The 13,044-nt window shown below is 39.3% G+C and overlaps 1 protein-coding gene across 3 annotated transcripts in view; it reads left to right on the top strand.

Moving 5' to 3' along the window:
- The window catches only part of LOC123518755 (G protein pathway suppressor 2-like), a 17,803-nt gene extending 9,622 nt beyond the window's left edge, over positions 1–8,181 (top strand). For all 3 annotated transcript variants that reach the window (XM_045279765.1, XM_045279770.1, XM_045279759.1), the window contains 3 exons: positions 3,877–4,058; positions 5,618–5,734; positions 6,427–8,181. In XM_045279765.1, the coding sequence (XP_045135700.1) occupies positions 3,877–4,058; positions 5,618–5,734; positions 6,427–6,474 (347 nt within the window). In that variant the 3' untranslated portion in view covers positions 6,475–8,181. The remainder of the gene's footprint in view (positions 1–3,876; positions 4,059–5,617; positions 5,735–6,426) is intronic.
- Positions 8,182–13,044: the final 4,863 nt, after the last annotated feature.

Consider the following 13,044-nt stretch of genomic DNA (forward strand, 5'->3'; position numbering starts at 1 on the left):
TGTATAAAAAGAGCATCATTATTTTTGTTATTATTGTCATAGTGAAGTTTTTTTTTTTTTTTTTTTTACATTACAAGGGCACTGGCCAAGGGCAAACACAGTGTTGGAAAAAAAAATCCCGCTGGTTGCCAGGCCCTGTTAAGAGAAAGTAGAAAGAGAAAAACAAAAAATCTAAAAGGAGGGTCCAGTTAACGTAAGAGGTGTCTTGACACTCCTCTTTTGAAAGAGTTTAAGTCATAGGCAGGTGGAAATACAGACACAGGTAGAGAGTTCCAGAGTTTACCAGTGTAGGGAATGAAGGAGTGAAGATACTGGTTAACTCTTGCATTAGGAAGATGGACAGAATAGGGATGAGAAGAAGTAGAGAGTCTTGTGCAGCGAGGCCGCAGGAGGGGAAGGCATGCAGTTAGCAAGTTCAGAAGAGCAGACAGCATGAAAACAGCGGTAGAAGACAGATAAAGATGCAACATTGCGGCGGTGACTTAAAGAATCAAGACAGTCAGTTAGAGGAGAAGAGTTGATAAGACGAAAAGCTTTAGATTCCACCTTGTTTAGTAAAGCTGTGTGTGGATCCCCAGACATGAGAGCCATACTCCATACACGGGCGGATAAGGCCCTTGTACAGAGCAAGCAGCTGGGAGGGAGAGAAAAATGGACGAAGACGCCATAGGACACCTAACTTCTTGGAAGCTGATTTAGCAAGAGTAGAGATGTGAAATTTCCAGTTTAGATTTTTAGTGAAGGATAGACCGAGTGTGTTTAATGTAGAGGAGAGGGGAAGTTGAGTGTTATTGAAGAAGAGAGGATAGTTGTCTGGAAGGTTATGTCGAGTAGATAGTTGTAGAAATTGAGTTTTGAGGCATTGAACAAAACCAGGTTTTCTCTGCCCCAATCAGAAACAAGTGAAAGATCAGAAGTTAGGCGTCCTATAGCATCTCGCCTTGAGTCATTTAATTGTTGTTGGGTTGGGCGTCTGTTGAACGCTGTTGAATAATGCAGGGTGGTATCATCAGCATAGGAGTGGATAGGGCATTGAGTCAGATTTAGGAGATCATTGATGAATAATAGAAAGAGAGTGGGTGATAGGACAGAACCCTGTGGAACACCACTGTTGATAGTTTTAGGGAAGAACAGTGACCGTCTACTACAGCAGCAATAGAACGATCGGAAAGGAAACTGGAGATGAAGGTACAGAGAGAAGGATAGAATCCGTAGGAGGGTAGTTTAGAAATTAAAGATTTGTGCCAGACTCTATCGAAGGCTTTCGATATGTCAAGGCCGACAGCAAAGGTTTCACCGAAGTCCCTAAAGAGGATGACCAAGATTCAGTTAGGAAAGTAAGAAGATCACCAGTAGATCTGCCTTTACGGAAACCATACTGGCAATCAGAGAGAAGGTTGTGAGCTGATAGATGCCTCATTATCTTCCTATTAAGGATAGACTCAAAGGCTTTAGAAAGGCAGGAAATCAAAGCTATAGGGCGGTAGTTAGAAGGATTGGAGTGGTCACCTTTTTAGGGACAGGTTGAATGTGAGCAAACTTCCAGCAAGAAGGATAAATAGAAGTAGAGAGACACAGATGAAAGAGTTTGACCAGGCAGTGAGCGAGTTCGGAAGCACAGTTTTGAGAACAACAGGAGGGACTCCATCCGGACCGTAAGCCTTCCGAGAATCAAGGCCAGAGAGGGCCAGGAAAACGTCTTTATAAAGAATTTTAATTTTAGGGATGAAGTAGTCAGAGGGTGGAGGAGTAGGAGGAATATGCCCAGAATCATCCAAAGTTGAGTTGGTAGCAAAGGTTTGAGCGAAGAGTTCAGCTTTAGAAAAGAAGAGACAGCTGTAGAGCCATCTGGATGAAGTAAAGGAGGGAAAGACGAAGAAGTAAAGTTGTTAGAGATATTATTGGCTAGATGCCAGAAATCTCGAGAGGAGTTAGAATTGGAAAGACTTTGACATTTTCTATTGATGAAAGAGTTTTAGTAAGTTGGAGAATAGATTTGGCATGATTACGGGCAGAAATATATAGGGCATGAGTTTCAGCAGTTGGATGGCTACGGAACCGTTTGTGAGCCGCCTCTCTATCATTGACAGCACGAGAACAAGCAGAGTTAAACCAAGGCTTTTTAGCTTTAGGGTTAGAGAAAGTATGAGGAATGTATAGCTCCATGCCAGAGATAATCACCTCTGTTATGCGCTCGGCACAAAGAGAAGGATCTCTGACATGAAAACAATAATCATCCCAAGGAAATCAGAATAGTACTGCCTTAGTTCCTCCCACTTAGCAGAGTTAAAATGCCAGAAGCACCTCCGCTTAGGCGGGTCCTGAGGCTGCACTGGAGTGATAGAACTGGTAACGGAAATTAGATTGTGGTCGGAGGAGCCCAACGGAGAGGAAAGTTTAACAGAGTAAGCAGAAGGGTTGGAGGTTAGGAAAAGATCAAGAATGTTGGGCGTGTCTCCAAGGCGGTCAGGAATACGGGTAGGGAACTTCACTAGCTGCTCTAGGTCATGAAGGATAGCAAAGTTGAAGGTTTGTTCACCAGGTTGGTCAGTGAAAGAAGATGAAAGCCAAAGCTGGTGGTGAACATTGAAATCCCTAAAATGGAGATCTCAGCAAAAGGAAAGTGAGATAAGATGTGCTCCACCTTGGAAGTCAAATAGTCAAAGAATTTTACATAGTCAGAGGAATTAGGTGAGAGGTATACAGCACAGATGAATTTAGTTAGAGAGTGACATTGAAGTCTTAGCCAGATGGTAGAAAATTCTGAAGATTCAAGATTGTGGGCACGAGAGCAAGTGGTGTCGTTACGCACGTATGCGCAACATCCAGCTTTGGATTGAAAATGAGGATAGAGCAAGTAGGAGGGAACAGAAAAGGGGCTGCTGTCAGTAGTCACAGACAACTGTGTTTCAGTTAGGAAGAGAAGATGAGGTTTAGTAGAGGAGAGGTGGTGTTCCACAGATTGAAAATTAGAACGAAGGCCACGAATGTTGCAGAAATTGATAGTGAAAGTATTAGATGAAGTGTCAAGACACCCAAGGTCGACAGCAGAGGGCAGTCCGACCTGGGGACATTTATGGTCCCTCCCAGAGGGGGACTCCGAGGCAGGGCGTGGTGAAGCCATTATTAAATTTTGATTTGAAGAGAGTGTAAAAGTGTAAGGTGTTGTAGTGTAGTGTAGGAAGTAGTAGAAGTTGTCTTTAGAGGGCAGGCTGCAGCTGCTCAATTGTATAAATGAGACCACAAAGGGAACTGGGAAGAGAGGACACGGGGAATCACTCAGTCTGCAGCACTGCCTACATCCCCGTAAGTACCTCTCCTGGAGTATTCCACCGGGCGGCAGGTGACTACTGCCTACTCCTGTAAAAGTGTTTATTTATCTTCATTCATAGTTTCATATTTGTTCATATTCATATTCATATTTGTTAAGTTGTTTGATAGAGTTAATATAATATGATTGTGTTATGGTGCTATGTGTTATACTGTGCAATTTTTTTCTATGTAAGAGGTGAAAACTGTCCAAGGTAACAAATTATCAAACAAAAATGTTGACTGAGATAGGTTTTTGATGGAGCATTTAGGGTAAAAGAAATGTTCGTGTCTATGCAATGGTTATGTGTTATACTGTTGATTTTTTTATGTAAGAGGGGGAAACTGATCGAGAATAACTAGAATGATCAAACAAAAATGTCGACTGAGATAATAGTGATATGTATTTCTTATTACTTTAGATTTTTGATGGACCATTTAGGATAAAAGAAATGTTCACATCTATGCAATGTTGGTGTGGTGAGTAAACAATCTATCTATGAGTGTGTGAGATTGGTGGTCTGAGGTGAAGATAGATCAAAATTCTCTACCTCATGTTATCTGCAGGAAGCCACGTGTCCTCCCTACACCAGCCCATGGAGCACAAGAGCAAGCCAGGGGGAGGGGGCGGTGCGTTCCTCCCAGGGGGCGAGGGTGGCGCAGTGCAGGAGAAATACTTCCAGCCCTCTGTGCGGTCCCACCTGGCGCTGCACTCAGCCGTCTTGCCTGTACAGCAGCCACACCCAGGGGTAGGTGGTGGCTGCCTCACTCTCTGTCTCTCTCTCTCTCTCTCTCTCTCTTTTTTTTTTTTTTTTTTAACTCTTCCTCTGTCTATCTTCATTCTCTGTCTCCCTTTTGTCATCTATGTGTTCTTGTATCTTCTTTCTCCTTTCTCTGTCTCTCACTGTCCATCTCTCTTTTCTCTATCTCTCTTTGTCTTCTTTCTGTTTCTCTTTTGTCATCTTGTGTTCTTTTTTTTTTCTTCTTTTTCCATCTCTTGTCCTTCTTCCTGTATCTCTCTCTCTCTCTCTCTCTCTCTCTCTCTCTCTCTCTCTCTCTCTCTCTCTCTCTCTGTCTGTCTCTCTTCTCTCTCTCTCTCTCTCATCTCTCTGTCCCTCTCTCTCTTCTCTCTCTCTCTCTCTCTCTCTCTCTCTCTCTCTCTCTCTCTCTCTCTCTCTCTCTCTCTCTCTCTCTCTCTCTCTCTCTCTCTCTCTCTCTCTCTCTCTCTCTCTCTCTCTCTTCTTTCTTTCTTTCTTCTATCTTTCTTCTGTCTTCTTTCTCTCTTCTTTTTCTGCCTTCTTTCTCTTTTATGTATTTCTCCTTTGTCTTCCTTTTCTGTCTCTTCTACCTCCTTTTCTTCCACTTTCCATTTTTTCTACATTTTTGTTTTGTTTTGTTTTCTTTTTTCTGTTTCTCTCCACTTTCCTTTTCTTCCATCTTTCTATTGTCTCTCTTGTTCTTTCTTTCCTTACTTTGGTTTTCCCTGTGTTTGTCTCTCTCTCTCTCTACTCTGTGTTTCTCTCTCTCTCTCTCTCTCTCTCTCTCTCTCTCTCTCTCTCTCTCTCTCTCTCTCTCTCTCTCTGCCCTTTTTTTTTATCATTCTTTTCTATTTCCTTTACTTCTCATGTTGCTTCCGTTTGTACACCTTGTCTTTCTTGCTCATGTTGCTGTTCCTCTTTTATTTCTTCTTGGTATTCTTCCTTGTTTCTCTTCTTATTCTTTTCTTTGTTTTCCTCTCTCTTCCTTTTCTAAACTGTTTTCTTTTAACCTTTAGTATTGCCTTCTCACTTTATCTCATCCTCCTGTCTCTCCATATTCCAATCCTGTCTATCTCAGCTTTCCTCTTGTGCTGGCCTGTCTCCTGCCGTGTTCTCTTTCCTTCTCAGCTTCCCTTCTCTACTGTTCTCTCCTCAGTTTTTCTCCTGTCCTGTCCTCTTGCTTTATTCTGTCTCCTCAGCTTTCCTCTTGTTCTGTTCCTTCTTAGCCTTCTTCCTATGCTATTCTGTTTCCTTCTCAGACTTTCTCCTGTTCTGTCTTGTGCTGTGCTGTCTTCTCAGTTTTCCTCCTGTTCTGTCCTGTCTCCTCAGCCTTCTTCCTATTCTGTTCTGTTTCATCCTGCCCTGTTCTGTCCTATTTCCTCTTCTCCTGTTCTGTGCTGTCTCCTCTTCAGCTTTCCCTCCTGTACTGTTTTGTCTTTCCTCAGCCTTCCTCCTGTCCTCCTCACTCTCCAGTTTCAGTACAGTAAATCAGTGTTTGCCAGTTTGCCCCAGTGAGTGTTGCATCAGCTAACCTTCCCTACCACCACCAGGGCGCCAAGAGTGGCAGCATAACGTCAGGCTTCCCAGTGCGCTCTGCTCCTCCCTCCTCCCAAACCACTGTGGTCAGCTCAACTCCACATTCTGTCAAGCCAGACAACAAGCCCAGGGTGAGTGTGTGTGTGTGTGTGTGTGTGTGTTTGTGTGTGTGTTGTGGAGGAGAAGGGGTGTAATGATAAAATGATGCTTTACTTTATTTATAGCCCCTCCCCCCCTCACTTTAAAAGTATGCAAGCAGGGCAGGTGTGATATTACAATGTTTATATGTGTGCATGCATACAACTGAAAAAAAAAAAAAAAAAAAATAGGTTTTAAGATATTTATCCCATTCTTTTGGCTAACTCTCTTGATCCAGTTTGGGGACTGGCATCTCAGTGAATTTTTTTTGTTTAGTTGTTTTTGTTGCTCTTGGCCAGTTTCCCCCTCTTACATAAAAATGAGAAAAAATGAAGACACACCTGGTCATATAGACTGAGCAATTAGTGGTGGTGAGAAAACACAGGATGAAGCAAATCTGCACAGTGAGAGGCTAGACAGGCAGTGATGGGATGGCTGCTGCAGGGAACAGAAGATGCAACAGTCATCTTCTGATACACTTGCAGGAACTCATCAGCATTAGTCTCATCAATACTTCTCTCTCAGGAAGACTTGGTGGCAAAATATTTGAGAAGTAAAGATCTGCTGCTCCATCTTGTGTCTAACCTGATCCACCTCACCTAACCACAATGATCTATACGCATTTGATTATGATAAGGCAATTCACTAATCTCTCTCTCTCTCTCTCTCTCTCTCACACACACAGTCGTACAACACAGCGCCGTCTAGTTATTCCCGTGGGCCGTACTACTAAGCCAGCACTGGACTGCGAGGGATGTGTGGAGCCGACACTCACACACACACACACGTCCATACCGCTGCTGAAGGAACGGCTGCATGCACTCTACATCTTGGTGTCCTGGTGAGAGAGAGAGTGAGAAAGAGAGAGAGTTGTGTGAGTTTGTGTATGTGTGTATTTTTTTACCTGTGTTTTAAAAGTATCTCCTGTTTTTTTCTGTGTTAAATTATGTTTTATTGATCTCTAAATTGATTTGTATATATTGTGTGCATGTGTGTGTGTGTGTGTGTGTGTGTGTGTGTGTGTGCGGGTGGTTGGTATATAAATAGTTACAGAAAAAAATGAAATAAAATAAGAAAAAGAAAGAAAACTATGCAAGGGAAAACTTTGGAAAGCAGCAACTCATGTCATGAAATCTGTAAAACCAAACTGAAGAGAGAGAGAGAGAGAGAGAGAGAGAGAGAGAGTAATCATGAACAACCCTGATTACGAGAACTATTGAGAGAAAAAAGAATATAAAGAAAAATTGATGCGTTCCACAGTTTCCATGCATAGTGACACAATGCACTGTACATAAGTGACAAGTAATGACAGGCTAGGCGGGTTAGGTTAGGTTAGGTTAGGTCAGGTTAGGTTAGGCAGCAAGGGTGAGGGGGTGTAGTGTGAGGAGCTGAGGTAGTGGTGTGTAGTGTTAACCATTAAGAGGAGGTGGAATGTGATGGATTACTTCAGGTCTTGACTTCTGCTGTGATAGAGAGAGAGAGAGAGAGAGACTGTATGTGGATGGATGGACAAATGGATGAGGATGGCCAGACAGACAGATACACAGACATACAGACACAGAAATTAATGATATGTACGAATGTGAATTAACAGACAGACAAACTGCAGACACGTACACACTGACAAATAGATTAACTGAATAGACACACACACACACACACACGAGAAAATAGAGCAGATATGTAAACAGACAGAAAAGAATGAGATACAGACACACAGACAGACATACAATTTACCTAACTGACAGACAGATAGACAGACAATTTACTTAACTGACAGACAAATTATAATTACCTGACTGACAGACACACAGACAGGCAGACAAATTAGCAAACTTACAGACACACAGACAGACAGACAAATTAGCAAACTTAGACACAGACAAATTAGCATACTGACAGACATAGACAGACAAATTAGCTAATTCACACACACAGACAGACAAATTACGTGACTGACAGACACTAACAGACAGACAGACAGACATGTTGATCTCTCATTACGCCTCATTCAAAAACACCTCTGCGTCACACCTCCACTACTTACAAGAGGCTCTAATTGAAGGTGTACAAACTCTCAAGGGTGTTTTTCATGGTTGTAGTGACAGATTAACAAAAATTTCTACATTATGAGCAGAAGAAACTTGAGAACCTGGCTAATCATCCCTGTGGCCTTGGAAAACAGTCGTGGTGAGAGCAAAGTGTTCCTAAGTAGAGGCGTGAGTGTGTGGCAGAGCATGAACTGTAACATAAGAAGCAAACAGGAAGAGTACAAAATTCTAGAAGGCATTGTTAGAAGAAGCAGTAATTGCCTTCTTGGGATTGCACAATGATATAATGGTGTAACAATTCCTGATCATTCCTTTCCGACTACTGTACTAACCCATCTTGTACAACTGGTATATTCCTTTGTCGTAAAATAAACTATCCTGTACAGTGAGGGAGCTTTAAATTACCTGTCTTGGAGGTTTTTGGGTGTTGACTGTTAGATAAGGTTAAGTTTGAGTTTAATTTAGCCTGGTTAGGAGTGAAGGAAAAAACTAATAAAATAAGGTGGCAGGAGGATGAGAAAGCCATAGGGAAGGTTGATGAACAAGGAACAGAGTAAGGAAAAGAAAGAGAAGACCAAAGATTAGTTTGTGAATGTACTGGAGGAAAAAAAGGAGACAATAAGATGAGGGAGAAAGGAAGACTAAGAAATGATTTATGGATGAAGGGAGAAGACAATCATGTGAGGAATAAAAGATGAAAACCGAAGAAAAGGTTTGTGGATGTACTGGAGGAAGGGAAAGGAAACAGCAAGGTGAGGAGGAAGATAGGAAGACGAAAAGATTTATGGATGAAAAAGAAAAGATCATCATATAAGAAATAAAAAGATAAAAACAAAAGAAAAAAATGTGTATGTACCGGAGGAAGAGAAAAAAAACTATGAGAAAGATAGAAGGATGAAGAGAAGATTTATGGATGAAGGGAAAAGAAAAGGCAATCACATAAGAAAGAAAAGATGAAAACCAAAGAAAAAGTTTGTGAATGTACTGAAAGAGGAAAAAGAAAAGGGGAGGAAGGTGAGGAGGCAGGAAGAAGAGAATAGTAGAAAAAAATTTTCAAAATGGTAAGATAGGAAAAGATATGAAGGAAACAGGAATGGTAGGGCACAGGAAAGTAAGACGGCGAAGGGCTGCCGTGGTACAGTGAAACCATGCATGCTTTGGGGTCCGAGGGGTCTCCAAGCACACTGATTTGAATCCTGTCCATGGTCCGAGTGTAGGTTGAGCTTCCTCACTTGGGGCAATAGTTTCCTAGCAGGTGGGCTTTGAGATAGATACCTCAAAAAGTATCCCCTTTAGCCCATAAATTTCTGTGAAAAGCCCACATGGTGTAAATAAATAATAATAAAAGCATTTGACTCCCCACTAACCACCGAGGATTGAAAAAAACAATGCGGATGTTTATTTCTTCCTTTATTCACCATTATCAGATTGCCGAGTGGTATAAAAAGTTGTCCTAGGAAATATTAACAAAGAAAATGCCGCGTATGGATAAGGTTGCTTACTGTGTGTGTGTGTGTGTGTGTGTGTGTGTGTGTGTGTGTGTGTGTGTGTGTGTGTGTGTATATGTGTATAGATGTGCATGTATGTGTGAGTGTGTGTGTGTGTGTGTGTGTGTGTGTGTGTGTGTGTGTGTGTGTGTGTGTGTGTGTGTGTGCGCATGAGTGTTGAATGGAAGTAAGTTAGGACGGAAGCTGCGTGACCTGACCCTGACCTGACCTGCACTACAGAGGTGACCTGTCTGTCTGACCTCTTCTGATTGGTCTGGTCTGTTTAAGAAATGCATAATGATAGTAGTAATGATAATAATAAGAACAATAATAATAATAATAATAATAATAATAATAATAATAATAATAAAGCAAAGAAAATAATAATGAATTGAAGAAAATAATAATAATGCATTGGAATCGTTACCTAAGTGTTGCTCTGCCACATGAGATCACTCGGCTAAGGTCAACCTCAAATGCCGAGTCACCCTTGAATCTCTTCCTTTGACTCAAAAGTGACCAAACTCATTCCTTTAAACCTTCAGAACAGCATGGACTTGTATGATCATTATTTCTTCCTTTCTCCTTTAATGGGAACAAAGTAATAAACTGAAAACTTTGCATTTCAAATGTGACTTAAAGTCTTTTCCTGAATTGACATAAATGATTATAATCCAGTAAAACAAATGTACACCTGCAACACCAATAATAATGATAATGCCTTGAAAACATACATTAATTAATTGACCAAAAATAAGACAAATAAATGAAAAAATAAAACATCTAGGCAATTGAATCCGATCATAAGCAAAATTGAAAATTAAAAAGATGCCTGAAATAATTGTAAGCTGTGATACACACTGTGATGCTCGACATATGATATGATTTGTGAGCAACACATTGTTGTACCAAAAGCATATTAGATTTTTCTTCTGTTATTTACAATGGCTGACCTGGCACATACAACTCATTACTTTGGTAAGTACAATATCTATAATTCTTTTTGTAACAATATTTCTGTTGTGACTTTGTTGGTGCATTTATTAGTAATAAACACCCAAGTCATGCATTGGAGGGAACAATGTGTTCTTTATACGTATTCTACAGTGCTTTTAAGTGACATACATCGTCTCATAAGAATCACATCTTTGTAGCCTTTGTAAAAAAAGTAGTATACATTTGTATCTTTCTTTTTGGGGCTTTGAGAAGTACTTGTCATTTGCTGGTACTTTGATAGTGATGGTGACTTTGGAATGGGTTACAGTCATAGCCAAGTACACCAGTGTATAGTGATTAACCCTTTCACTGTCATAAAAAACAATCAGCAACACAGGAAGCAATGCATGAAATCTTGATGAGCATCTACATGAAAGAATAGAATTGATAAACACAGATTTTGAAGTTTCTACTTAGTTTAAAGATTAGAGATGGCTGAAGAACAAGTCAATGTATCTCATAATGATTAGTTGTTAAGGAGAACTGTACCAAATACCAGCCAAAGGATTAATCAGAAAAAAAATAAATAAATAAACTTCTTTTTATCCATGCTGCTGTCACTGGCTTACATTCTTCTAGCTTTAAGGAATGAGTGTGGCCATTCTGAACACCATACATTAGCGGGCCACAGTCACAGTGCCTCTCCCCGCCACTGTGGCCCGGAGACTAGCAAATATAACACATACACCCAACCAACTACCACATACTAATAATAGTAATGATAATAATAATAATAATAATAATAATAATAATAATAATAATAATAATACCACCAACTATCACAAAAACAATTAAATAGAAAAAATATGTAATGCTACATAATAATGATAATAATAATAATAATAATAACAATAATAATAATAATAATAAAATAATAATAATAATAATAATAAAATAATAATAACAATAATAATTCAAATACTCTCTTGTTTTTCCTTCCTAATAAATGCTTAATGGACTAGAAAATAATAATAGTAATGATACATAATGATACATGATAATAGTAGTAGTAGTAGTAGTAGTAGTAGTAATGATAAGTGGTGTTTTTAAGTGTTAAGAATGGCTATATGTACTGTACAATATATACAGGGATAGACTAAACACTATCCTCCTCCTCCTCCTCCTCCCTCCTCCTCCTCTTCTTCTTCCTCCTCCTCCTACTCTTCTTCTTCCTCCTCCTTCTCTTCTTTATATTCTCCTACTCCTCTTCTTCCTCCTTCTTCTCCTTTTCTTAATAATTTATCATATTTCTTCTTCCTCCTTCTCCTTTTCTTGTTTCTCATTTTTTTTCTCTTCTTCATTTATCATATCTTATTTCTCTTCTTCTTTTTCAATTTATCTCTTGCAATGCTTCTTATCATCATTCTTCTCCTAATTTTATTTAATCTAACATTTCTATTTCTTATTCATATTCATTTTTCACTTTTTTATTTATTCCTTGTATTCATCATATTCCTTTTCTTCTTTTTAACCTTTTCTTGTGTTCTTCTTTTATTCTTTTCTTTTCCATGTTTTTATTCTAATCTTGTAATCTTCTCCTCCTCCTCTTTTCTCCTATTCCCTGTTTTTAATATGCCTTATTTACTCTTTCATCTGGTACTTCTCCTCTTTTTATCAATAATTACAACCTTCACACACAAACATAGACACATACACTCACACACACACTAAACATGCAATGGTTTCTTTCGCTTCACTGTCACCCTTTTCCTCTGCTAAATGTATTGTATACAGTGACAGCCAAGAGTCCAGACCTTGTCACACTTCCCTTCACTGTGTCTTGTGGTTTTCCTTCCATCTCTTGTCCTCTGTGTGGCTGAAAACCGGTGAAGTGTCTGGGTTTTGTTGTTAGTTGGTGGGTAAGGTTGAGGTTTGATAGGGAAATGGTTAAGTGTGGGTGGAAATGCGTGATTTTTTTTTTTTTTTTTTTTCTGTTTGTTTGGTAGCTATACTGTCATTGGATTAAGTTGAGAGATTAGAGAAAAAAAAAGTAATTACAGATGAAAGAGGTGTAGAAAGTAATGTTTTTTTTTTTTCTTCTTTTTTTGAAGGTCAATAATAAGATTCATATTTGAAGTAAAAATGATAAATATTAAGAAAAAAGTGTAAAAAGTAATATTCTTTTGTTGAACTGTCCAAGATGAGATTGATGATTGAAGGGGAAATGGTAAATACAAGTGAAACTAGTACAGATTAGAATTTCCACTAGAATGAAGGGAAAGAAATTAATACAGAAGAAAAAACAGTAAAAAGTTAGAAAATCATCACTCTTTTACCCTTTTTTTTTTCTCCCTCACTTTTTTAAGACAGTTAGGTAACGTGGCTGAGAAACAAAAGAAAAAAATATAGGTCAGACTTTGGTTAGGTTGTTGGCAAGTGATGTGGACAACTGAAGGGAGAACTTTAGAATACATGCAGTGGAAAGAAGAGAAGGTGACAAGAAGACTTTTGGCCCTCACTGTACACCAGGCAGTCACTAGTGCCTGACTCCCAATACCGAGATCACACTTCCTCCAGCAACGCAAACAAAACACTGATAGTTATTCCTCCTCACCATGACAAGTGTGTGAGATAGACAGCAATAGACAGAGTTAGTGTTGTGTTAGTAGCTTTTTTTTTCTTTCCTCTTCTTATACTGAACATTCTTTGGCTTTAAATGGATGAGAAATAGCGTTTTTATCTACGTCTTTTATCTTTTTCCCTTTACACAAAACATTCTTACTCTCTTGACTGTGACTGAGAAATAGTTCCTTTTACATGTTTCTTTTA

Source organism: Portunus trituberculatus, chromosome 6 (assembly GCF_017591435.1).
Source record: "Portunus trituberculatus isolate SZX2019 chromosome 6, ASM1759143v1, whole genome shotgun sequence".
NCBI classification, from domain to species: Eukaryota; Metazoa; Arthropoda; class Malacostraca; order Decapoda; family Portunidae; genus Portunus; species Portunus trituberculatus.